The sequence below is a fragment of the Pelecanus crispus genome, chromosome 2 (genome assembly GCF_030463565.1).
Source record: "Pelecanus crispus isolate bPelCri1 chromosome 2, bPelCri1.pri, whole genome shotgun sequence".
Taxonomy (NCBI): Eukaryota; Metazoa; Chordata; class Aves; order Pelecaniformes; family Pelecanidae; genus Pelecanus; species Pelecanus crispus.
The window spans coordinates 136,927,781-136,955,689 of NC_134644.1; the positions used below are offsets into that span (position 1 = coordinate 136,927,781).

The following is a 27,909-nucleotide window of genomic DNA, read 5'->3' on the forward strand; positions in this document are numbered from 1 at the left end:
TGGCAAAAATCTATGTGTACACATAACAAACCAACCCTGGTAAACATACTCAGTATTATATTTTAACTGGAGTAATTTAATTCCATTTTGCATGCCACAAAGCGATGGACCAGATTATACAGAAAGTCACCTTTGAATGATGTAGCAACCATTCAATCTTTCCTGTCTGAACAATTTTTTGAGTAATACTACTGATGCTACTTACATTTGTCCAGCTAAAATGATATCCATCCACATTAAATACAGGCATGATATAGAAATACAGCTGAGTTAGCATCTTTCTCATGGCAGGATCAGTCTGGTATGTCTGAAGAGCCTAAAGCAGAAAAATCAAAGAAAGTAGTTTCCATAATAAAAATATTTTCCTGATTAAGTATTGTGACAGCATAAGACAGTCACGTGGCCTTTGGCAGTACAGAGACCTGATCTCACGGGACCGCCGACATCCTCAGAGCTGTGCTTGAAAGGCTGACCTCTTCCTGCAAGTGTGATTAAAGGCAGCATGTGAACATGTGAGAAGGGTATTCAAAAGACCCTATTCTCTCTGCTTCTCAGTTGCTTTCAATAGCCAAGAAAATACAACTCACATTACAGAGAAGCAAATGCATACAAAGTGTTTCTTGACGTAGGAGCTGAAAGTCAGTGGAATAGATTCTTAGTCGAGGAAACAAGTTTAGCTCCTGTAAGACAATGGAGTGCTGTTGTTTCCACCAGGTGATGATTTGGTGAGGTCAGAGCATGTCTTAAAGTGTTTAAGGCTCACATAACATAAGCTTTTGTTGTATTCAAAGTAATTTAGTATATGCACAATCATCAACACGGGCAGCTTATTCCTTTAATTTAGGAAACCCTCTACTTTTGGAGAACCTCAAGTATAAAGGTTAGTAGAAGAAGTCCAGGTAGGGAAAGTGTTTTTTTTTCCATTCTGTGTGTTATTAAAACACAGCAAACTAGAGGCTCCTCAGCAGTTGGGTTTGCTAGTACCAGAGATGCTCCTTTACCAGTTTCAGGAAGCTTGGACTCCACATGCTGTAGCAAAAACTGTCCCTTCAGATGCCCTTCAGGCATCAAACTTGCATCCTTCAAAGCTGAAGTGTTGATTCTGTAAGGCGAGGAATCGAGTGCTTCACCTGGCAGGCGGAAAGCATATCACACTGATGCTGGGTTCGGAGGGATGCCTGAGGCTGGCTCCTCTCCTCCTGCTGCTGTGATTACAGCCTTCCCCTCTGCAGTATTTCTGGCCCTTCGGATCCAAGAAGTAACATGTGTTTGGGGGGACAAAACTGAACGGGAACATTCGCTCTGAAATAAACCAAGCTAAATGCTTTTCAGTTGAGAAATGCCAGGGAACAGTGTGAAGTACAGGAATTCAATACTTCCGGGCTCCTTACCATGCAGCTGTTTGGATTATTGAAACTGCCGTGGGAGCTGACGGATGCTTTTTGTGAATACCTGTAAGAAATACCCATACATGGGTATATATGGGACATGTCTGGGCCTGAACTTTGCTCATGGAGGAGTCTAAACATTTTTTTTCTTTACTGAGGGCCTCGTGAGACTTCTAAATACTTCTTCTAAGCTGTTCATTAAGCACCTCTCTGTCATGCAGTGCTTTCTCCTCACCCAGCCTCAGCTTCCCTTCCTGCAGCGCTCTGCACGTGCAGGTCCTTCAGCCTTGCTTGCAGATCCAAGGCAGCGCGTCATCCCTGTGCAAAGCCACCGAGGCGCCCAGTGCTACTCCACACCGAGCTCCTCTGCTGTTTCAGCCAGGCTAGAGAAGGGGAAGGTGAGCGGTAGAGGGCAAAGGGGGCACAGCAGAGAATGAAATGAGACTTAGGCAGCAGCTGGGACAGCGTGGCGTGGAGCAACGCGGGGTGGGATGAGATGCTGGAAGAGGGTAGGGTTATCACAGCGGAAAAGAGGATGACAGCGGGCTTTTGAGGAGAAGCTTGGTGGAGCCATGGGCTGTCTGGGAGAAAGTCCCTGGCCAATGCAGAGGTCACAGGTCCCCTGGTCCACGTACCAGAAATTCCCCAAAGATTCTTAGCTGGAATGGTATTACACTTAAATTCCATTTACTTGTATTAGCAAGCCATATCAAGGCTACAAATACATTTGTATAAAAATACTGGTATTCAAAGAACTGCAGCTATAGTAAAAAGTAATTTTGTCAAAACAGAAAGCAATGGTTACTCAAAAATGACAACTGAAAACAAGGGCTTTGTTTCATTGATGTTCCACATGCAGAAAACACATGCTGAAGTAACTGGGGCTACTCTGTGCATTAAGCTAGACCCACACTTAAATCTTCACAGGATTAACAGCCTATATGGTAAGTATGGATGTCAAATCTGCAAGACTGTTCTTATGGTGGAAACAGAACCAAGTCGCACTCCAAAATGTGAGTCAAGGAAAATGAATATTTTTATCATGCTTATTTCAGGGAGAAGTAATTTGGCTGGGGAAGAAATAAGGCACCACACACCAGTTCCTTGACTTAATGCTTTTCTCTTCTTCGACAGTATGAACAAACTAAGCTCAGGTTGTGTCTCCATGGTGGGTATTTACATATCAGTGATAATGAGATTGGTGTATTTGCTTACGTATGCCATTCTTTTGCTGTCAGTTACATCCGTAATTATGCATTTTGTTACGCTGTATTTTAAACTGCAATGCTATAAGATTAAACTGTTTAAAACACTTTTAAAATAATCTCCTTTAAATAATTACAGATAATTAATTAATTAGAATAATATACTCCTTAAAAATTGCATGGATGTGCTTTGCAAATTTTTCAGAACCTTTTCAAATTTGCAAGAACTGACATAATGAAAATATTGAATTAAGACTTTTTAATGTTCAATATGTTTTAAATCCTTCTGAAGAATATATTTTTCTTGCTAGGTAAAAGCACATTTAAAAACCAAAACAAACCATACACTGCAAAATGCCAAGCATTCTTTCATTTTTTAAAGCTGCTTTGTGTTATTTTAATGCCTGCTCTCATTGACAAAATACTAGGAGAGACTTTAGAAAGCATGATATTCCCCAGTAATACTCTTCAAAATTTTAAGTCTTAAAGTTGATTTAGAGTCAAATATGTCAATCATTCAATTCTGTTCTTTAAAGCATATATGGTTTATCTTAAAAATTTGGTTACCCTTTTAGAGTAGCATTTCATTAAAAAAGGTAATGGACCTGGTGCAGCTTTCTTCTCCATAGAAAGCAAGAGTGTAGATGGTGTAACCTGGTGTAAGTGAGATCATATTCACTCTTTCTGCTGAAAATATTTTGTCCTTCATACTGTTTTTATCTGGCAATTGTATTTGATCTATATAATCAGGCAACACAGACTGTATAATCTTACCTCCCTTAACAGGGAGGTCTTTGGCAATGCGCCTTACAGTTACTAAGGTGTGTCCTTGCTGGAGCAAAGCCCACAACTTGCCTTTTGTGACGTGACTCAAATCCTCCAAACAACGATCCTGCGAACCACCCCCCCCCGCAGTGCTGAAACATTTTCGCTTCACTATGACACAAGCAAGACAAATATAAACCATTAGTGAATTAACTGCATTGTAGTTTGCACCGAGCTCTCAGAATACCAAGTAATGCAGCTTTATATGGCTTGATTCTGCTTCCCCATCATGCAGTCAATAGCAGCTTTACTGCTGAATGTGCAGAGAGCCAGACTGGCCCAATAAATGCTGAATAGTGTTATTAGTGAATGAACAGATGATACAGGAACCCTGCCAACACCATGCAAGCAATCTGCCTGGGGGATGGGGGAAAGGGCCAGTGATTAATAGGAGGGGGCTCGATCATCTGGATCAGCAGAGTGGTGGTTGTTGATAGAGCTCTGCCCAGCTTAGGCTGGCTGAGGATCTGGTCCATAGGAAATTTAATTTGGGGGACAAAGTGAACAAAAGAGCTCTACTGTAAACTGCCAAGGCAATAAAAGGCAAGAGTTTAAAAATGGATTTAGGATGCAGATGGGCTTTTTATAAAATAAGGGGATTGACTGAGAAGGACAAAGCAAGGAGACAGGGTTGAGAGAAACTCTGAAATTGCAGTTGAACTTAATAACGATTTGCTGTCCCACAATTAATTATTATCAAATTTAAGGTAACAATCGGCTTTTGTTGTTTCTGTTTTTGAAATAAACAATCACACTGAATTAAACAATTACTGTTTTAGCACAGGGAATCGACTCCATTGCTGTTCTTCCAGAAATCGCATAAAACTGCTTCTGACAAAGCAGGATTAACTCTTCCATGCAATTATTAAGATTACAATTAAAGCATCCTTTCTGACGGTAACATAACAATGTTTTACTATTGTCTGTATATCTTACACTTTACCAGGGTGACGCTATGATCTGCCATTCAGGCGTTCATTGCCACTTTATCAGTTTGGCAAGCTAGTAGTTAGCTCTGGCTCTGTACTTGGAAGCAGTACATCATTTTATCTCCATTTTCCCTTTTATTGCTAGTGTCCTGCTATGACACTCAAATCACAAACAGAATGGTAAGCCCATTATTAAAGGTAAGATACAACTGAGTATAAAAACAAATGGCTTAAAACAAAGGGTCAAATTTTCAAGGCTGAAGCTTGAACTGTGCCTGATTTTTTCTTTCCTGCCAAGCAAAATTTTCCTTCCTCTTTGGGAGCATTTCCCACAGGAGGAACCCAGAAACAACAACTGAGAAAGATGACAGCGTGCTGCAACTACTCTGTAACACTCAGAAAAGGGCCCATAAAAAGAATCTGAAAAGAAGGACCTGCAGGATCCCAAAGGCTTGCTTGTGCTGGTACTTAAGGATGCAAATGGAGAAGACGCTGAAGCAGAGAAGAGGCGGAGGGATGATGGCATGATTGACATGTTAGAGAAGCAAACAGCAGTTCCAGGAAGCTTGTGGAAGGCTGGGTCCACCCAAGCAAATGAAGGATCTTGTGGGGAAGAAGCTGGATGGAGTTACACAGATCTTAGTGGAAATAGGAGGCGCAACTTCTTGGTTCCACTCTGAGAGGTAGTACATAAAAAAACTCATAGGTCCCAAATAAGTCAAGGACTGCCTAGCAGGGAAAAGAAAGGCCTGAGTTATTCTGAAGCACTGTGAATACTTGGAAGGGGTAACAGAAATTTCTCTACTAGTAATTGTATGAAACTAAAGCCCACCAACTTGGTGGAGACCCCCTGAGATGTCTACCACAGAAAAATGTAATTCTTGAATTTACATCCTAGTTATGTTGGTCCAGGGTAGTACATATCGAGGGCAACCCAACAGAACTTACTTGAATACATTGTTTAATTAAATTGTTGAGACACAGTTAAATAATTAGGATGCAAATTATTGCTTGTAATTCAATTTCTGGAACAACTAAACTGTCCAACACACAGAATTTTCTTTCACAGTCCTTTCTGGTGCTTAATAGTGGTTCTGCATGTGAGTAATTTTACCAAGGCCCTAATTACTCAGCATCATCATACAGGAGTGGACTGCTAAAATATAAAGCAGAATGTCTTCCCTAGGGCAAGTAATATGTTGGTGCAAGTGTGAATTCTCTTCATGCCTTGAAGAAGAACATACCCAACAGCTTAAAAACCTTCACAGGGTAGAATTTGAACGTCCTAGTGATTCATACACAGGAGTTTGCACTAGCAAGTGTCATTGAAGAATTCCTACTACAGGCACAACACAGCTGCAGGGTTACCTTTATTTTATCAAGATGTATTCACATTGTGAAAAATTAATAGCTGCAAGCAAAATGAAAGTAATTTTTACCTTCACGGGTAGGCAGGAGGATGCAGCTGAGTAGTTGAAACTGCACAAGAGAAATAATGCAGTACTTATTTCCTTTTGGGAAACTGGAAACCACTTGAACTGGTTTTTTTTGCCATCGTGAAGATGTCACAGCAAAGGAAAGCACCTTCTCTAAACTGTCTTGCCCTTGAATAGAATCTGGGAAAATCCACCATGGACCAAAAGAGAAAGAAATACTGCACAGTATAAAAATGGGTTGCCACAGCTGCTTTTAAAACAATGCATCACATGCCTCGTTGTGGTGATACCATGGTACTGCACTCCATGTTTTTGGCATTGGCTTAGATTTTATCCATTAAAAAAAAAGCATCACAGCTGAGGGCCCAGTCCGGGAAGCTCTTGTTGGTAGTGTTCACTGCTACTTTATTTTCCTTCCCCTCAGACGTGGTGCACATTAATAACCCCTGTTTTCAGTGGCAAGGATGTGCTGGAGAGATGCAAACACTGAGAGCAAAGTGGGATGTAAGATGGCTGCCAACATAACCAAGTGCATTCAGAACTGAACCAGCTGTGGAGCAGAGGTGGGATGTTGAGTAGAAGCAGAAGCAACATACGCATAGGAGTGATTACCCCACAGAAACTTCAAATGGCAGGAACAGCATTTGGAGGATGAAAAAAATCATGAGGATAAAACAGATTCTGCATTTGTACCAGTGCCTCTTGCTGTTGAAAGGCTGATGAATGAAGTACTGAATGAAGAGGCTGGAAGAGGTGATCTCTTTGATGGAGCAAAAAACAAATAGCGCTTCAGGCAGAAGCTCCTGACAGAGAAGAATGAGTTAGCTAAAGATAAGTAAGGCAGAGTGTTTCAAATATAGATGCTGCAGGATGAAACAGATGGATTTTTCCTCCAGATAATGGATATATAGGGAGCACTCAGAGAAGTCAATTTTTTTCTGAGGTTAGGCAGCTAAAAAGACAGCTGGGGAGACTAGGGTCTGGCAAACAATAAAAATTAAGCTCCAATGATTGTATTGCATTTACTGGAACAGCTGCAGAGTTTGTGGAGAGATCAGTCACCAGGTGGCTGCTCCTCCAAGGTGAGAAGAGCCCAGTCTTCATGGTGCCTTCATCACTGGCAGCTGTGAAGGAGGCTGCAGGGGGCCAAAATGCAGCCCTGAGGAGCTTCTAGCCTTCCTAAAACAACAGTGAACTAAAAACTGAGGAACAGGAGGAAAACCCAGACAGGAAGATTTCATAGAGCAAGAAGATGCAATGGTTTAAAGGGCAACAAAAAATTTCAAGTCAAACCAACATCGGCTGAAGAGCTTTAGCTGAAGGAAACAGACCTTGGGAAGAAGGAACATAACCAGCTAAAGGGTAAAAGGAAAAAGCTACAGATACAGTATTTATTTTGGCCTTGCATGCTTCTGATTCACTTCGGAATATATCAAATCATTTCAAAAGCTCTTCAGGTTTCCGACAGCCAGCACTCAAAGATATGTTAAGAACAGTGGCGTGTCTGTCCCCAGGAACAGGAATGGCATAAATGTATGGCATATAGGGAGAGGCAGTCAGGTCCTTGCTTTCTTTCCTGTATGGTTCAGAGCTTCTGCTTGGAAAACTCCAGAAAATGGAGATGGAAAGCACATCATGGGGGGTGGACTAACTACATTGTCTCAAAGAATAACTAAATACAGTGTAAGGAGCACCCTTTAAATTAATATTAGTCTGAAATCCTGGATTGTGGGAACCTGGCATTTCAGCTGTACCTGTTCAAAAGACTTAAGTCTGTTTGACAAGTGATAGGTCAAGCGTATAATTTTTAACAAACATTAGTGTGTTGTGTCACATAACTATCTTGCACACCCCCAAGATCAGACTATTTCTGAAGTGGGTGAAAAAACTCATACCTGAATTTCATAATCAGCCAGTATTTTGAGGCTCTGATAGTTATAGATAGCAAGGGGAAACACATTTTCTGACTCCTAAAGGATCACCAGTTTTGATGGAGCTCAGCAAGATCCAGAAATGATCCAGAATGTGAAGCTGTTTTCCTGACAGCATGGACTTCAGCACTGGAATGAATGACTGAGTGCTGCTCTGACTGTTGATGCAGCATATTGCAGATGTTTTGTCCATCAGGACATGGACTATGGAATTTTGCAGAATGAGTATAAGTGCTACATGGGCTTTCAGCAGATCTTAAAGTACGAATACTTATAGCTTTATGGCCTTCTGACCACATGGCCTGCATGGCGCAGAAGAAGAGCCAATGTCTTTTAACACTGATGCTGTCTGGCTCTCCTGCTTGGACCTGTGTCTGATCGCACAGTTGTCCTTATTCAGTTTTGTATATGTGTATGTGCTGTTATTTTAGGTATCCTGTCTTTACAGTCAAGTACTTCATAAACATTCCTGAGGAAGAATCTGAGATCTTGAACCCTGGAAAATTCCTGGTAGACTGGTCCCTGGGGCCTGGTCCACAAGCCCAGTGGTTGGCTAATTGGCAGTATGCATCCCATATGCATCCCACAAGATGACTCATAAATCAGTCTGAAGCATAGAATAGTGGAGGCAGGTGTTGCCATTTTGCATCTTAGACAGTCTGTGTGTCTCTCTTAGCTCATTATTATGGAGTGAAAAGATGGGATTCAGGCCTGGTTTTGGCAGCAATCAATACCAGTGTCAGCATTGAATAAAAGAAAAAATCCTAAAAAAAATCTGCCCCCAGCCTTTAACTTCTTTGTCTAGCATTGCCTGTCTGCTCCCTGGGTGCATGATGAAGCACAAGCACATCATCTTGGACAATTTGGGAACTCATGTAACTGGGATCATAGGACACACACATTTCAGAATCTGGACTTTGAGCCACATATCTCACAAACTAAAGTATACAGAGCATACTGATATTCTTTTCAGATTTGGGATTCTTCTGAGATGAGACAGCTATTACGGACCATCTTTAAGGGATGATGCAGTGCTGCAGGATGAGCAGGGCTTCAGAGGTGCTGATTTGGATTCCTGTACTACACAGCTCCTCTCCAGTGGGCCTGTGGATAGGGGTGAGGGATCTGTCATGGGTGGTCTAGCAAGGTCAATGCCTGAATCAAACTTATCAAGTCACCTTGATCAAATCCAGAAAGCTCAGAAGTAGTTCTGAGCATTTTTTCAGCAAAGACCTTAGATATTGGCTAGGTTCCATCCCAGAAGAAGCAGACAGTAGCACTGCTGATCCAGGGAAAAAAAAACACAACAGTCTCACATTAAAGAAAAGTGGCTATGTGCAATGCAATGTAAGCTGACCTACATTCAAAGAATAATATTATTTTGAGGAAAGTCCTCAAGATTTAAACATTTGAAAAATATAAGGGCCTAGGGAGTTTATGGAAGAGCATGCCACAGTTCATTCACATTTGAGATGCAGATATACTGAATCCGGTCAACATATGTTAGTTTTGCTTTTTTCCTAAAAAGGCCCACTTTTAAGGATGTGAGAAGAAGGTGATGGTGGAGGTTACTGCCTTTCCAAAGTGTGAGGCTATCTGCACCTTCATTTAAGCCCCAATGAGGCTACTCCCTTAGGGGGATGCACTTGGTCTTAATGGATGTTTCCCTTACAGTTGCCATTGGATTCTTAGAACATTTTGTCAAGAAGTAGTACAATCAGTGCTTGCTTCTTGAAGGTTTTTAATTACATTTCTTGAATGTTCTAATCTTGAAATACAAATTCCTGCATCAAAACCAAAGAATAGTGCATCTTAAAGTCACATCTCTTGTATGTTGTTTTCTGAAAATGTTGTATGAATGACATTTCAAGGTTATACATTATTGACGTGGATCAAATGGCAGCATTTGTTCGAGGGAAGAAAGTCAAACCAGATGTAATGGGAATCCTCATCTGCTTCCACTAAAACTGAAACAGAATCTAGTTTTGATGTTAATTTTAATAGCAGCCTGTGAACCATATTTCAGATTTTTAAAGCAATGGTAAAATCCTAAATTTGAGGTCTGGATAATTTGATATCTGAATTCTGCTTCTACTCTCACAATTGCACATCCAAAGAAGAGGAGTTAAATGTTCTTATTTAACACATATACATATATAATTGTACTTTTGCAAAATGTCTATACGTTTTGCTTCTTTGTTTCTATGCAGGCTATTTAATTTTGGACAAATATATGTTATGGCTGATAAACAAATTTTGTTTCTGAAGTCTACTGCTTTCTACAAAGTAATAACACATAATAGAGTCCCTTTCTTTCCAGCTTGTAATATTTACTAACACATTTTAATGTATGATTGGATCCCGTGCAGTCTTTTTAAAAATCTAGGCTAACAAACCTTTTTTCTCGCCCCCTCCCCCCCAAGTCTTTTGCTGTGGAAACAAATTCTGGGTTACATTAAATTAATTTATCTTTGCAGGTTGCCTTCAAAGTAGTCCACACGTAATCAGTTCTGTTTCCTTTTACAGTTCCTCTTTCTTCCCTACTCTACCAGGGGTGTCTCTGGGTTTCCACTGTCAGGGCCTTTTTTCCACCCCTTTCCAGCTGCATAAGGCTTGAAGTTGGGTGGGACTCCACCATAACCTAACTGTTGTTCTGCTACAGTACAGGTGCAGACACTTCTCTGTGGCTCATTAGCTGGTACCTAAAGCTCTGATCCTGTGTGTGCAGGCCATCCCCTTTCTTGACTTGAAATTCAACGACCATGAGGTAGGGTTCTACCCTGGTAGAATATCTGATTATCTTTAGCTGACAGACTATGGGAATTCAGGGGCACTTTCTACAGAAACAAGTGGTGTTGTTATTAACACCAGACCTATGGAATACAGAGCCAAGGCTAGAGCTCATACTGGAGTAGATGACAATAAAAAACCACACAAAAAAACAAACAAAAAACCCAACCCCCCCAAACCATAGTCTTCGCTCTCCTTCTGTTTGTTTCAAAATGTGAGTAGGCTGGTTTTGTACTTTCAATTATGTTATCACACAATGCAAAACTTTCCTGTGCGTTCTCTTTCTCTTTTTGATCTTTAACTTCTATATCTTTCTCCCTTTTTCTCTAGTTCATCGGTTCTTTTTCTCTAACTATTGTATTCGCCTGAATACAGAACAAGCCGGTGTAGCAGGCAGCCTCTTGCCCTCCCATGCTCTCGCCTCACATCCTCACTTCCCAAGTCTGATCTGCCTTAGTCTGCTTGGCATTTCTAGATAGATGGGAGCTGGGTGCTGCTCAGCTGAATAACTCCAGATGCTCTGTAGAAGGTGGGGAGCTGCTGCCCATACCCTGGCAAGGCACATGAGCAGCCAGCCGCTCAGCGGCACCTCCACCCTATGGGAGGTGGTGTCTCCCATCGCTTGCAGCAAATTCACTGGCACTCAGAAGCTGCTGCTTCCAGACATGCAAGCAAGATACCGAGGGTTCCTGAGCTCAATGGGAATATCTGGTCAAGTTTGCAGCACCCAGTCTTGAGCTTGAACGTTAAGTGATGTTCGTACGTAGAGGTTGTTTTCTAAGCTAAATCACTTGAAAAGCCTAGTTGTACACAGGAGTATGGATACTTCAATAAAAACAAATGACAGAGATCACAGGGTGAAGTGAAAGCTTGATAAAATATTTCAGGCTGCCTGCATAGTAAAGGGATGTGCATATGCTGTTCCTGCTAGAAAAGAAGCTAACATCACATAAATCCAACATTTCCTTTTGCTTGCCTTAAATCAATGGGCTTGTGGTGCTATTCCTTGAAGTCCACAAACATGCCAGGAAAAATCTGTTTCCAGGCTGACTGCCCTTTCTCAGAACTGCCCGTAAGCTCTGGGGAGGATGGAGAGTGGGCTGCCAGGCCCTTTCTTAGAATTTCCCATAAGCTCTGGGGAGGATGGAAAGTGGGCTGCCAGGCTGCAGAGGTGCTTAAGGGAGGAGTTTGCCAGCAAAAGAGAATTGCAGAGTTTGAGCACGGAGACACCTTCAGTTTTGCCAGAGTTCTTATTAAAATGTCTAATTCATTTAATGAGAAAAGCAGTATCCTAAACCAAACAATCTAATCATCTTGTCTCTTGTCCTCTCCCAGTCATTTTTAATATAATGATGGAGACTATGAGCATAATGTATTCTTACGCTGATGCTTTTTGCTTTAATGCTGGATTGAAATATTGCCCTAAGGAAAGAAGAAAATCTATGTAATTTGTGAACAAAGGCAATGCACGACCGAGACAGGCAGACAAAGGTGGTACATTCTTGTAGTCTCAAGGAACTCTGCAGAAACTTTCTTTAATCTAGGAAAATGCTTTTACGTACTTAGCAAAACAGTCTTACTAGCAAGCTACTCTCCAAGGATCTCAAATAACAACCAGAAGGTTTTTATATACACATACACAGCCTATATTCTGCCATAAGCTCTACAGAGAAACCTTGTGATTTTTATCTTGCTGCCACGTTGTGGTGCTTTATGGGAAAACTTTGCTAAGGAAGAAGTACTTGAGCAATAGGCTTTCCCGCCAGTGCCTGTCTGTCCCAAACATCTTCCTTACTGCAGCCTGTTCTCCTGGGTAGGAAAGCTGCTTAGAAATAGTTGCAAGTTCGTTCATCTTTACACTAACAGAAGTCCTAACAAGAAGGACCATCATTGCACACTGAACTTTGGAGATCAGCTCCTGGATCTGGTTTAGCCTCTCCATGCATCAGCAGCCATGCTGACAGACTCACCCAAACTGTAGTGGCCTCATTATTTCTGTACTTGCCCTATATGCTGTTGTGACTTCTGAGGGAAGGCCACGAATCATTATATGATCATCTCAGCTAACGCATTAGGGTGTTGATGATGCAGAAGTTTACTCTCATGAAGTGACTTATAGGGCCAGGATCTTTCTGCTGAGTGGAGAGATCCCAGAAAATGAAAGGCAGATCCTTTAATTCAGAGGAGGTATTAATACATTGTAGAACTCCACAGTGATGGGGTGGAAGTGAGAAAATTTTTTGTTTATTGGAAGAACCTTGCAAAAAAACCCGTTGCATCCCTTATTTTGTGAAAAAGATGGTATGCAAAATAGTCAAAGCACACCTGTTGGTTTTTTTTTGAAGCCTTCTTTGACTTCTGTAAATTGCATTGCAAGCTAGTCTCCACTGCACAGCTAATATCCCATCTTGAACAAAAGTTTGTTGGATAAGGGGGAATGTCAAAATCCTGCAAATACATTATGCATCTGAAATGATTCCCAAATTAGAAGCGATTAAGTGCTGATATAAAAAAAAAAGAAAGAAAAGATGTAGTGGACAAGTGGAAAGCAAAATTCCAATTCCATTTGATTTCACCAATCATTTGAAAAATGGCAAATGGATGAATATGAAGGCTAAACCCTAGATATAAAAGACAAAGGGACCATAAATCCAGTAAGATAGGATCAAAGAAACATTGGAGGAACCACTTGATATTCAGAGAATATGAAATCCATCATTTTGGGTAAATCTGTCTATGAAGAAGAAGAGCCAGAAGATCAATACCTGGCTCCGAGCCTAGTGTCCCTGGCAGAATTTGGGGATTTTTGATCATAGGTCAGTTTACATGACACCAGGTCTGCTGGCAACAGACATGGTACACCTATCTCAAAAGGGGAAAGGATCTTTGCACAGGAGTTAGCAGGGCTCACTGAATGAGCTTTAAACTAGATTTGAAGGGGGAAAGGGATAAGACCAGGCTCGCTAGAGATAAGCCTGGGGGCAGCATGCCAATGTTTGAGGGACAGTGTGCTAGCAAGGTCCTTCGGTCTGCTGTCTCAGTGGAGGTAGGGGATGGAGATCCATATGGCAGCAAAGACACAAGGGTTATTGTGTTAGAAACCATGGAAGCACCTGAAAATGGTCACGTAGGAATTAGGGCTTCTCCCCCCAAAAAGGTGGCAGGATCAATAGCCCAACTGAAGTGCATCTACACTGATGAATGCAGCATGGGCAACAAACAGGAGGAGCTGGAAGCCATTGCACAGCAGGAAAACTATGACATGGTTGCCATCACGGAAACATGGTGGGATGACTCGCACAACTGGAGTGCTGCAATGGATGGCTATAAACTCTTCAGAAGGGATAGGCAAGGAAGGAGAAGCGGTGAGGTAGCCCTGTATGTTAGGGAGTGTTTTGATTGTCTAGAGCTTAATGATGGTGATGACAGAGTTGAGTGTTTATGGGCAAGAATCGGGGGGAAGGCCAACAAGGCAGATATCATGGTGGGAGTCTGTTATAGACCACCTAACCAGGGTGAAGAGGCAGACAAAATATTCTATAAGCAGCAGGCAGAAGTCCCACAATTGCTAGCCCTTGTTCTTGTGGGAGACTTCAACTTACTGGGTGTCTGCTGGAAATATAATACAGCAGAGAGGAAACAGTCTAGGAGGTTCCTGGAGTGTGTGGAAGAGAACGTCCTGACACAGCTGGTGAGTGAGCCAACTAGGGAAGGTGCCGTGCTGGACCTGTTGTTTGTGAACAGAGAAGGACTTGTGGGTGATGTGGTGGTTGGAGGCCATCTTGGGCATAGTGATCACAAAATGATAGAGTTTATGATTTCTGGAGAAGTAAGGAGGGGGGGGTCAGCAGAACTGCTACTTCAGACTTCCAGAGGGCAGACTTTGGCCTATTTAGGAGCCTGGTTGACAGAGTGCCTTGGGAGGCAGTTCTGAAGGGTAAATGAGTCCAGGAAGGCTGGACATTCTTCAAGAAGGAAATCTTCAAGGCGCAGGAGCAGGCTGTCCCCATGTGCCGAAAAATGAGCTGGCAGGGAAAACCAGGCTGGCTGAACAGAGAGCTTTGGCTGGAACTCAGGAAAAAAAGGAGAGTTTATGATCTTTGGAAGAGGGGGCAGGCCACTTAGGAGGACTACAAGGATGTTGTGAGGTTATGCAGGGAGAAAATTAGAAGGGCCAAAGCCCAACTAGAACTTAATCTGGCTACTGCTGTAAAAGACAATAAAAATGTTTGTATAAATACATTAGCAACAAAAGGAGGGCTAAGGAGAATCTCCATCCTTTATTGGATGCAGGGGGGAAACATAGTGACAAAGGATGAGGAAGAGGTGAGGTACTTAATGCCTTCTTTGCCTCAGTCTTTAATAGTCAGACCAGTTGTTCTCCGGGTACCCAGCCGCCTGAGCTGGAATACAGGGACAGGGAGCAGAATGAAGCCCCTGTAACGGTTAGCAACCTGCTACACCATTTAGACACACACAAGTCTATGGGCCAGATGGATTCTGCCCAAGGGTACCGAGGAAGCTGGTAGAAGTGCTCACCAAGCCACTTTCAATCCTTTATCAGCAGTCCTGGCTAACCAGGGAGGTCCCAGTTGACTGGAGGTTAGCAAATGTGACAGCCCATCTACAAGAAGGGCTGGAAGGAGAATCTGGGGAACTACAGGCCTCTCAGTCTGACCTCGGTGCCGGGGAAATTTATGGAGCAGATCATCTTGAGTGCCATCACATGGCATGTACAGGACAAGCAGGTGATTGGGCCCAGTCAGCATGGGCAGGTCCTGCTTGACCAACCTGATCTCCTTGTGTGACAAGGTGACCCGTCTAGTGGATGAGGGAAAGGCTGTGGATGTAGTCTAGCTGGACTTTAGTAAAGCCTTTGACACCATTTCCCACAGCATTCTCCTGGAGAAACTGGCTGCTCATGGCTTGGACGGGTGTACTCTTTGCTGGGTAAAAAACTGGCTGGATGGCCAAGCCCAAGGAGTTGTGGTAAATGGAGTTGAATCCAGCCGGTGGCTGATCACAAGTGGTGCTCTGCAGGGCTCAGTTTTGGTGCCAGTCTTGTTTAATATCTTTATCAGTGATGTGGATGAGAGGATTGAGTGCACCCTTAGTAAGTTTGCAGATGACACCAAATTGGGCGGGAGTGTCGATCTGCTTGAGGGTAGGAAGGCCCTGCAGAGGGACCTGGACAGGCTGGACCGATGGGCTGAGGCCAACTGTATGAGGTTCAACAAGGCCAAGTGCCAGGTCCTGCACTTGGGTCACAACAGCCCCATGCAACGCTACAGGCTTGGGGAAGAGTGGCTGGGAAGCTGCCTGGCCAAAAAGGACCTGGGGGTGTTGGTCGACAGCCGGCTGAACATGAGCCAGCAGTGTGCCCAGGTGGCCAAGGCGGCCAACAGCATCCTGGCTTGTATCAGGAATAGTGTGGCCAGCAGGAGCAGGGAGGTGATTGTTCCCCTGTACTCGGCGCTGGTGAGGCCGCACCTGGAATACTGTGTCCAGTTTTGGGCCCCTCAGTACAAGACAGACATTGAGGTGCCGGAGCGTGTCCAAAGAAAAGCAATGAAGCTGGTGAAGGGTCTAGAGCACAAGTCTCATGAGGAGCGGCTGAGGGAACCGGGATTGTTTAGCCTGCAGAAAAGGAGGCTCAGAGGAGACCTTATTGCTCTTTACAACTACCTGAAAGGGGGGGTGTAGTGAGGTCGGTGTCAGTCTCTTCTCCAAAGTAGCAAGCGATAGGACAAGAGGAAATGGCCTCAAGTTGCGCTAGGGGAGGTTTAGATTGGATATTAGTAAAAATGTCTTCACCGAAAGGGTTGTCAAGCATTGGAACAGGCTGCCCAGGGAAGTGATTGAGTCCCCATCCCTGGAGGTATTTAAAAGACATGGAGATGTGTTGCTTAGGGACATTTTTTAGTGGTGGACTTTGCAGTGTTAGGTTAATGGTTGGACTTGATGATCTCAAAGGTCTTTTCCAACCTCAACGATTCTATGATTCTGTGATTTTAGCTTCCTATTCCTATGGAATTACACAAAAGAGAAATGTCTGTCTTAATCTAAGTCCTTAAAGCAAAGATATTGCTGAACTGATCTGAAGCAGTACACACTGGCAGTGATTTACCTGGACCATTACCACAATTACAATCTTCACATTTTTAGGTCTTGGAATAAAATCCTACTTCGTATCTCTGACAAGATGTGTCTGGCATATTTTTGCCCTGTGCCTAGCTGTGTCTGGCTGTCACTAGCAGCTTCATTTATCAAGCACTTAGGTGTTCCACAAATAAAAAAAAAGCATGGTATAATAGCTAGTTATTTTTCTTACTAATAGTATGTTAGATTGGTTATAGCAAAAATGCAATGTTTATTGAACTGAAGAAGCTGCATGACTGTAAATCATTAAACACTTACTTCTTTCACGAACCACTGGCAAAAAGCAGGGCCAATCCACTCTCTTGCATGAATCCCACAGTCTATCCAGACAGCTTTCTTGTAGGGCCGTGATCTTTTACCTAACTTGAAGTGTGAATATTCGTAGAAGTATCAATAGATCTCATGACATCAGTGAGACACAATAATGAGAAAATAATAGAGTATTAGAAACACTAAACCATTTTGAATTTCCTCATATAAAGGAACACAAATTTATTGTTTTCAAAGGTGTGGCCAAGATAATGAGGCTGATCTATGGGAAAAAAAATTACAGGAAAAGTGAGATCTGTCAATTCCTCTTTTATGAGGAGTGATATCCTTAAATATCACATGGAGCAGGGTGAGGAAAAATGACGCTACAGGAATAGCCTGATGCAGAACCAAATTTTCAGAACTCTGCAACAGCAGATGAAAAGAAAGTACATTGAAAGCAAAATTCTTTTTTGTGTCTTGCTGACACCCTCTAATTTGTGGTCCTAATAATGTGAGTTGAGAGCACACAGCCCTGAAATTTTGTCAGTAGTTAAAGAGGAAGCGTACGTGGTGGCACATGCTGAGAAGGGCTCCAGAGTCCTCTGGGGTCCCTCTCCAGCATAACTGCTTTCCAAGTTGTCTATAAACACAAAACTTTCCCATTCCCTTAAATCCAAATACTGCTAATTAAACTTGTCCTGTAATCTATCTCCATGCATATCCAATCCAAGTAAACAGGGTTTGGCTTTTAGTTTTCCAGCCTTTAAAATTTTTGTTCATTAAAGAGGACAGAGAGACACTTAGATCTTAGCAACTCATCCCTGGGAAACACTGTTAACCTGCCTCTCCCAGTGTACATGCTATAACATAAGTAACAAAGCGTCTGTCCCTAATTGAACATTTTAGTCTGATTAATGACTATTTAATCTTTACCTTGAGTACAAACAGTGGTCTCCCTTCATAGGATTTTCCAACAGAGAACATGTGAACAAGATCTGAATGTGTTTTATTCAGATGATGCATCCAACCCTGGATCTGCAAATACAGAAATAAAATTATTGATTTGATCTTTGCATTTCATGGGAAGCAACTGTAACACCTTTATTAATCTCAGCTCTCAGTCCTCTGTGTGTTTTTGGATTTTCCTGTAGTTTTTCTTTTTGTCTCTTTTTTGGGGTTTTTTGTTTGTTTTTGTTTTCACACTTGAACCATCATCGGGCTCTCATAGCTCTATTGGCAGAGGCTGGATGCAGCCTTCAGTCACATGGGATTTTTCTCCCATTTTATTGTTGGATATTACTGGAATGCATTGGCTGCCCACCAAAAATCTGGGGATGGGTCTAATCCGCCATTCTCACTAAATATTAATCGAATGAAGAAAGAAGGTCCCCAAGTCTTCTTGCCAGGACACAGAATGGAGGATAGAATGACCTGCAGGACTCAATGCTACCTGCAATACTTGTTTCACAGGCACCAGATCTCATTGAGGTGCAGCACCCTCCACGCTCAGCCTAGTGACTTTGTTTCGGTGCAGACTGAAACTGTGCATGTGAGCACACTGACATCAACAGAAATTATTTCCCCAGCTATATTCCAGGATAGTATCCCTTGTATATGAATTTGTATCTAAGTGTTTTTAAGTCTTTGGGCCTCTTGTGCAAATACTTAAGCATTTGCTCATATTGCTTACTTAAATGACTCAGGGAGACTAATCACTCACTCAAATCTCTTATTCCATCAGAGAAAAAGACCTACTTTAAAAACAAAACTCAGAAGCTGGCAAAGATAGTTACATGTAAAGATAAGCCTTGACTACAAGTATTAATATCTATTTTCAAGAAGGTGCCTATTTTTGAAGTAGAAACATTTAGAACACTTCTGAGGATGAACAGGTAACCATAACTTGTAGAGAGAGTGAAATCTTATTAAAAACAACAGTGTAGCGGATAAGAGGATCAATACGAATTTTCACGTACTTCTTCGAGGGAGTGATACACCTCGTAGTTATACCCAGAGAGCGACCTTCGATTCCTATATGATCTCAGTCCAGTTTGGTTTTCTATTGCTTTCTGTAGGTCTGATATGAGAATCCTAGGTAAAAAAAGATAGCAGTATTACTGAAAAACTAGTAGAATACACAGGCTAAAGCAGAACAACAATCACATTTAGAAGAAATATAGCAGGAGTTAGACCATCCTGATGTTACTTCATCTGTTATATTTTGACAATAGAGTGGTTCAGGCTTATTTAAACATATGCTGCCAAATAAATACTTCAGCTGCTTTGAAATGTAACAGTGCCTTCAAAAAACACAATGAGCTTGTTAAATGAATAAAACAGAACGATGTAAATAATGTAGCCAATGTAAAGAAGAAGCCACTTTCATTTGTTTATGGAGCAGCATTTGCTGTCTCCTTTTATAATGCAGTTATACTGCGTGATCACGGATCTTCAAAAATTGATTTCAAAACCATAAAAAAAATCTTTTTAGGCTTAGAAAAACATGCACATACTTTCTCTCAGGAGTTATTGTACTGGTATGGAACATTACATATACCTACAAGTTGTAGAGGCAAAACCAAAAAATGAAGAACTTGGCAGCATTATCATTCTGTCTGAAACACAACAAACAACAAAGAAAGAAAAAGTCCTAAGTGTGGTTTGTTGTTTACATTATCTACTCTGCAATAGTTGCCAGTTATTTTAAAATAACTCAGGAAAACCATGAAACAATACTAAGTGAAAATTAAATATGCTTGCATAAAAAGTGAGAGGTGCTTTGCATTAAGAGCAGAATGCAGAAACAGTGGTGTAAGCTATAAACTTTCCTATTTTATGGCAAAAGCAAATAATGATACCAATATAAAAATGTAATAGAAAAAGAAAACGTCTACAAAGAATTATATTGAAGAAGTTGGAGCATCTATCCTTTCCATCACACAGTGGCAGGAGCTGGGAATATCGTCACTGACATCGGTAACAACATCACTGTAAAACTGAGTTATCCTTGTATGCCACCTTCTCCTAAAGCATGGCAATATGTAATCACCACACCACTAATTCATCATTCCTGTAAAACGATGGTCACATTCAACCTTTTAAAGTTTTATAGACATTAGCTGCAATGGTTGGAAAAAGATGGAAAGAAACTGCATTGACTCTGATCCTAACTCAACTGTGCAGCAGATACTGCAAAGATAGTAAGTCTGTCTACATATAAGATCAAAGTAAAGGTTATCCCCATCTTCAAATGTATTAGTGAAGTAATTGTATAATTAGGAATTACATTGTTCTACATCAGGAATTTTCATTAAGCAAACTAAGGGCTTACAGTCTTGACTTGCAAAGTGCTATACACTCTAAGACCAGTACTGTAAAGCATTTAAGACTGTAGTTACATTAAAGCAATGGTTTTATTCAAGACATTAGGGCATCTAATACGTTAAAAAAATACTTGCTTGCTTTGCTGAATTCTGGTTAGTGCAAGTACCTACCAGAATCAAGCTCTGTTCACTTTTACAATAATGGATTTAATTTCACAACTCCTGATTGTTTATGTGTCTGTACTCCAAATGAGATTTGATGATCTTTACTCTTAAATGACTGTGTACTGTGTGTGCTTGTAACACAGGCTGTGAAGTCCCTCAGGTCTGAATACAACCTAAGTGGCTTTGTTGCCAGAGAACTTACAACCAAGGCAACTTGGTGCAGTAAGAGTTTATCTGATGCCTGGCTTGTTTTCACGACCGTCTTCTTGTCATAACGTCAAACACTGGGACAGACAAGCCTGTCTTAACAGGCAAGGGCTGGTCACCTTGTTCATTATTAGGGCTGCTTAATGTTTCCTGTCTTTAGAAATTTGTCATAATTTAGGCAAATGTCACTCTGTCAGGCTGAAATTTTACATGGGGTTTGCCTCAGATTTTCCAGTTCCAAAAGAGATGTAGCAATTTAACTCCTTTGCAAATAATGTGTCAAAAATAAAATAAAATAAAATAAAAAAAAATAAAATAAAATTTAAAAAATTGTGAAAAACAGCTATGAGAAAAGTTGCTGTATGAAACCTTGCCTGGCGCCTCAGCCCCTTGGCTGTGGAGCTGCACTTCAGCTCAGGGCTGTGGTCCCCACCCCAGCTGCGCCGTGGGCACGGCTGTGCCTGGCTGCCCCGGCAGCTCCGCTCCTGCCGCTCCCTGACTATATCTGTTGCTGCTCTCATGGTGAATCCTGCCAGCTCTTGTGGAGTTACAGCTCTCAGGAGGCTTGTCAGGACAAGCACACGCTCGTCGGAGGCTTTGCAGGGTTTTGCTTCTGATGGCTGGGACCCAGCGGACAAGGAGTCCGACACAGGCAGCGGGGAGATGAAAAGGGAGAGCAAAGAAACGGCGTGGAGCTGACAAAATGCTGCCCAGCTCCCTTCTAAGTGCACGCAACTTGTGTGCCAAATGTCAGAGAGGAAATTTTCCCTGTGGGAAATTAATGTAATGTTATCCTAGTGTTTGTAGTGTGTTGTTTCAGGTAAACTCCAGAGACCCTTCGCTCTCGCAGTTCTTGCGCTTGCCCACTCTGCTCTGCAACCCAAGTAAAGGTCTCCAAGTACAGGGGGTGTTTATAACACATATAAAATGGCCTTCTGTCATTTCATTAAAGGTGATTACTGTGAGCAGGAACAGCAGCAGACGTGAATACAACTGCTAGGGCACAGTAATTAGGGGACATTTTTTGCATAAGCACAGGAAAACAATTACAGAAATCTCTGTCTCATTTTTAAACACAAACAAAACTGAAGCAGGTTGAACCCACATGAAAGTCACTCTGAATTTCAGCTACCGAGCCTGCGTAATTAATTTCCTTATGTTTGTTTTTGTTTTTTTAGAATGACAAATTAATAAGAGACCATTGTTATAATAAAAATGGAATTCCAATAACAGTACATATAATATACAGTATGATTTGCACCATCCTCTTCTCACTGAGAAATAAGTATAAATAGCCTCACATAAGGCTTTATTCAGCAAATGTTTGAGAATTCAAATAACTCATCAGTTGATTATTCAGATGCTTCAGCATCTCACTGAAAAGGCTTTAATGACAAGATCATTACTCTTGTCTAATATATCATATTGATAAATATGAAATGGTAAGTACACTCCAAAACTGTCTTGAATGCTTTTAAGAAACGCTATCAATGATGTGTGATCCTCAGCATGTGTTTATTCTGTATGACTTGCGTTGGGTCACGAGGAATGGAGAGTTATGAAACAGAACTAGTACATTCCTTTATAATTCATGAAGGCTTGCCTCCGCGTTTGCAGCACACTTGCAAACAAACCTTGCTCCTGTTAAATACAGAGAGAGGCAAAGCAGGCTGTAGAACTAGTAATTACCATCCCTCTCTTAACAGATGTGATTTCATATACATTGAAAACACTTCAGCTTGACTCCAAAGGAGGACATTTAATTAAAACTATGTGCCTGTGGGAGATTTGCTGTTCTCCCATTAAAATGGTTATTTTCTTGGCAATGTCTAGCTGTCTGCCAGTCTAATTGCTATGGTGTGGAACATATTTTCAAGCGCACTTGGCGTGGTAGACGCAGACCTGCCTTGGAGGCCAGATCTCTGGAGCGAGGCGCGGAAAGCGAAGCACAGGCTTACGTGTACTGGATGTTTGCTTGCTGGAGGTAGGGCAGCAGACTTCGGGACGTGTTCTGTGGTACTCGCACGTCGGTGACCATACCTTCGACAATGTGGAAGGGGCTGCTGGGCTGCCACAGGTCCACCTGTAGTGCAGGAACCAACCTGTAATTCATATGCATTCAGTGGAGGTGGGGAAATCCAGGAGATGGCACGCTTGAAGCTATGTAGGCAGACACTCTAGGCATGGTATAGACAATAAAACTGTATTGCCTGGTCCAGCTCGACATCTGTGCTAACGGAGCAGATTTTGAGGAATGATTGCGTCCAGCTTACCACAACTCTGATGGGGGATTTGCCAACAGAAAGAGAGAGCTGTCTCAGGAATGTGCCTCCTCAAACAGCTCGAAACAAAAGCTACCTCCAACTTCATGTGCCTCCTCAGACTACTATACATTCCCTATGTATTAGCTCCTATGGAGTCCGTGAGTCTTTTTTATTTCGTAAGGTATTTTCTATGTTCACGAGGGCTCACTGCCATCTTTTCTTTTACTAAGAAAAGAACGCTAAAGAGAGGTAGAAAGCATAGCATATACCAGTGTTGTTTGCGAAGTGTACCCAAGTTTTATGCTTGATAATAAGCAGATCAGAGGTCAGTAACAGGAGGTCACCAGTACTAGGAAGGAAGCTGTGATCTACCCAATAATTTAACATGAAATGTCAAAATAACAGGATTAAGGTATTCAAAGAATTATAATCTTGTAAAAAACAATAGCTACTAAATGATACCATAATTATTAATGTGCTATCTACATCTGGCATACCTAAGGGATGCTTCCTGTCCATTTTTACTTTCTTTTGTTGCCAAATCTGAAATACACTTGGAAATTTTAGCCCAGAACATGAATTTTCAAGAAAGCAAGAGAGTTTGCAAGCAGGGATTTGAAACTCAAGTGTTCTGCACCCTGAGGCAAAATATTGTTGTCCTGCTCAGCCGTACCAACAACAGATGCACGTACTCTTCAGCAGAGGGGAGAACAGTTCCTGTTCAGGCAGTGTGAGGACTGTGGCGAGAACAAAAAGTTAACAAACCTCTTCTCAGAGCTGCTGGATAGCCACAGGAGACTATGGGAAGGAGTCTCAGCAACAACCTCTGTGTCAATGTGACAAATATGCAAGTCAAGATCCACAGGCCTTAAAAAGATGTATTTGTGAGCTGAATACAAAGAGGGGAGTTGATAGGGACTACCATGTCCCCACATTTCTTAAAGATAGTTTAAGAAGAATTAATACTTGATAAATATCTTTTGAAGTTTATTGCAATCAGCTGTGCTAGGCTGCATTGATGAAAGTCATGGATGCAGCTCATGAGTGTCCCTTGCCTTACTTGCTTTCCAGGTTTCTAAGAAGGTTTTTACAACCTATATTTTAAAAGTGCCTGACGTCTTCTATGCCATAGAAGCTATTTTGGAAATATCTACTGCATTTCACCTGGTCTTGCTATGAACCTTGTTTGAGAAGAGAGTACAATCTTGCAACAGGCGGTTAGCTCCCACCATTTCTCAAATGGCCCTGAGTAAGAATATTCCGATTACCGAGAAGGCATCTGATGCTGAACCTGATGCTACCTCTTCAAGCAGTAGTGACTTTAGTCCAGTTAATCCCATTAAATGCCTGCTACTTTGGAAGGAGAAAAACTGAAACGCAGGGGCAGCCTCTTCTATTCCTGCCAAAACCAGTCATTGTGTCACGCTGCCACAATATGGTCTATGGATCCGTGTGATAGTGGTGGGTGGGCGCAGCATCTTTTGAAGTCTAACACCAGGACTGGCAAAGTTCACGAGGCTTGTGAAGCTGACAGCAGCTATGACAGATGGTCAGTAGAAACCGAACTCATGAATTAAATGGTGCTAAATGCTGCTTATAAATAAAGATCCTCTCACTGCGCTAACACCTTATGTTTGTTAGTTTATCTATCTTTCATATTTTGATTAATTATAGGCATCCAGTGAAATTCCCCCCTAATGCAACATGGTTGATTTCACACATGGTTAATTAGAAATGTGTATTTGACTTTTAAGATTTATCCCTAAAAATACACATCACAGTGGGTAAGTTTGTTGCTCTTGGAGTAACAGCGTATCAATCAACTCAGCTTGAGCCATCTTTATAAAAATAACAACAAATTGTTATACACAAGCTAAGAGCAACTGAAGTGAAGTGTCTCCTGGCCAACTGCAATATCTAAACACACAAAACTGGAAACAGAAGTTACGAAAATGAAAAAGAAAAAAATCACGATTGAGATATACCTGAAACTTGTCTTTGTTCTTGATAGTTACTTAGGATTAATTTTGGCGAATTTCTCTATCATCATGGAGGGGATAAACCAACCAATATTCACACTATTGGTTGCAAGATCACCCAGCTTTTTAATTTCTGAGGTATTCTAATTGTCCCTCACATTACTGGCTGCAAGGGAATATCAAAAGCAGACCAATCTTCTTTTAACTAATGAAATCAGCGGTATATTGCACACCGCTATCCTCTTTTGGTGAAAATGCAGTATTTCACTCCTGGCATGGTCCTGGAAGTGAGACAAAAAAATCCCATTTTTAGAATGCAAATCACCCCTCTTCGGCTCAGTTCCCTATTTGGACTCCCACTTCTCATCCTTTGCAATGTAAACGAAGCATTCAGCGCTCATCTGGGAGATGTTACCTGTGCTGTCCAGAGCACCACTTCAATTGCTGACTTGATTTTGCTTTATAAAGCATATAACAAGAAACACATTTCTCCAACAGACACCTTATTTATATTGCAGCTTTCAGCTTGTCCTTGGTGTGACATAGAGACAGCGCATGAAAACTGACAGAAGATGGATTTCAGAGCAGGCATGTTTGGACTGAGCAAGTCCAACTATCCTTTACTCACTGTCAACTTTAGGAGACTTCATCATTGCATCTCCCATGGACACTGAGGGCTCCACTGGAGTCATCACTCTTCTTTCAGCGCCATTGCTCTGGCAAGCATGTCTTGGATTTCCATGCTGGGCTCTGCTGGCTAGGCAAGTGGTAGTGGTATTAATTGTTCTCCTATCCGCTTTACTATCTGCGATGGGGCGTTGTTATCCCCACACATTACACATTAGCTATTATATAGCATTATGGACGGTGTACCAGTCAGTGCCAAAACACATTTATTTGCTGTGTGGGTGGTGGGATTTGCTAGGTGAGGGGCAGGATTCTCCAGCTACAAAATGAACAGATGCAGAAATCCTACAGAATCCCCTGAACACACAGCCAAATATTTGAACCTCAAAATCTACCTGGTATCTTGAGGCTAGAGGAAGATAGATATGCTTTGGAGTATGTCTGCAAACCTAAATATTCTCATCTCCTTTGCAGAACTGTCTACTTTGCACATCTTTTCCTATCTCTCAGGCAGCAGGTTGCCTTTAGAGGGTCTTGGGATGTTTTAAGCCACTGGACAATAAGCAGAGCCCAGGCAGGATTTTTCAGCAGGATCAGACTTGGGACCTGGAGACCAATTACTCAGCGCCTGCTGCTGCACTCAGGTGTAACTCCGGGTACCTGTTCTCAGGGACAGTGCTGGCTCCACAGATGCCCAGCAAATGCTCTCTCCCAGAATCTCACTGGAGGTACAAGCATCCTGACTTGCTTTCTATGAGAAGTAATGGTATGTAAAAGCATACAGACAGCTCCCTTTTCCCAGAGGATTTAAACACATTATTGGTTTATTTAACAAAGAAGGTATAAAAGATTATTTATCATGCCTACATAGTAAGTATTCTTTTTTAACTGCACATTTTTCCAACCTCACTTGTCCCATAAAAGTCCCTGGGATTCAACTTGTGCTTAGGAAAGCCAACACTCTTTGGGTTTTCTTGTAGGCATTTTCTCTTTAAACTGAGGTGTTAAAGACAGCTCAAGAGTATAAATGTATCAGCTCTTACCTGGACATCTTCCAAGCTACAGCAACCCTGAACTCATTAGTCAAGTCTCTAGCTTTTCGTCAGTATGGTGATGAAAAGTCAGCACAAGGCAAAGGGACAAATATTTTAAAAAGATTTGGGTGCTGAGCTAAGAGAATTCAGAATTTCTTCCAAAATTAAAAAAGATGCAAATAATTTTCCAAGAATACAAACAGTTCGTTGGTATAATCCTACATATCACAAATGGTGTACACAAAGGTCTGTTGCCCTGCCAAGACAGAAAGCAGAGCAGGGAGTTTTTTCTTCAATAGTTCCAGGTCTTCCTCCAGCTTGTTCTGTGCCTATGGAAAGGGAGCCCAAGAAGAAAGGAGTCTCCTTGCTTTTCCCCAGGAACACACTCAGGGCTGCATAAATTCCACAGTCCTTTTTTTTTTTTTTTTTGTTCAAGTCACTGAAAGAAATTCCCAGCTTCTTTAGACCACAGGGCTTAGTCCAGCTCATACTTTGTAATTAAAGCCATTTTCTTGGGCAGTAGCCTCCCATTGTTCCTCACTACCCTTTCGTAAACAGGTGTTTAATTTCTTCTTCCATTTAGCCTGAAAGGAAGATGCTTAGTGCTCACATCAGGTCTGAGATCGTGTATCGATCAAAAGAGATGATTGATGCTTCTCATTGAAAATAACTAGAATAACTCTGCCATAATTTACATTTAGTACCTGGACAAAATTGTTTATGTGATTTATCTGTGTTATACCCCATGAAGACAGTAGTTTTGTTATGCTTTATTACCTAGCAATTCCAGTTTTTATACTTACTGAGTTGTATACAGCAATACATGTGCCAAAGCTGGCCTTGTCCTTAACATCACTATGAACAGATTTCTTTGAGAAATGCTGTCAACTGTAAAGTTCAGAATATAGTTATTGTTATGATGCCATCAGTTGAAATGGCTTGGCATTTCTGAGCCTCTTGTAAAAGGGAATGTGCAGTCAGTAATGCAAGCAGTGATGCTCTTTGCTCATGGGCTCTCTCAGTGTGTCACGGGCTCTCTCAGGATGTATGGATTTTCCATATGCTCGTGTATAGACACATAAACACCCTAAGCATTCCTGAAACTCATTAGATTTGTTTTCAGTTAGAAATCTGAGAGTAGAAGGTAGAGAATAGAAGAAGTAGAAACTGCTCTCATCTCACTGATGTCAGAGGACTATCGGAGGCCTCATCACATAACACACGAGCAACATAGTCACATATATGTATGTACACAAACACCCCTCGCACGCACATATATAGTGTGCAACAGAATTTTAGCCTTCTGTTGGTACATTTGCAAAGAAAGAATGAAGGAAATATGACTCCTGCTCACTGTCACCGGTGCATAATTATAGCTGTGCTGTAGTTCACCTG

General features: G+C 41.7%; 1 protein-coding gene across 1 annotated transcript in view; it reads right to left on the minus strand.

Moving 5' to 3' along the window:
- The window catches only part of CPA6 (carboxypeptidase A6), a 47,793-nt gene that overhangs the window by 11,747 nt on the left and 8,137 nt on the right, over positions 1-27,909 (minus strand). Inside the window, exons 2-6 of the mRNA XM_075705680.1 lie at positions 22,569-22,693; positions 18,892-19,006; positions 17,849-17,950; positions 16,922-17,026; positions 206-316 (exon numbers count right to left, since the gene is read on the minus strand). Of these exons, the coding sequence (XP_075561795.1) occupies positions 206-316; positions 16,922-17,026; positions 17,849-17,950; positions 18,892-19,006; positions 22,569-22,693 (558 nt within the window). The remainder of the gene's footprint in view (positions 1-205; positions 317-16,921; positions 17,027-17,848; positions 17,951-18,891; positions 19,007-22,568; positions 22,694-27,909) is intronic.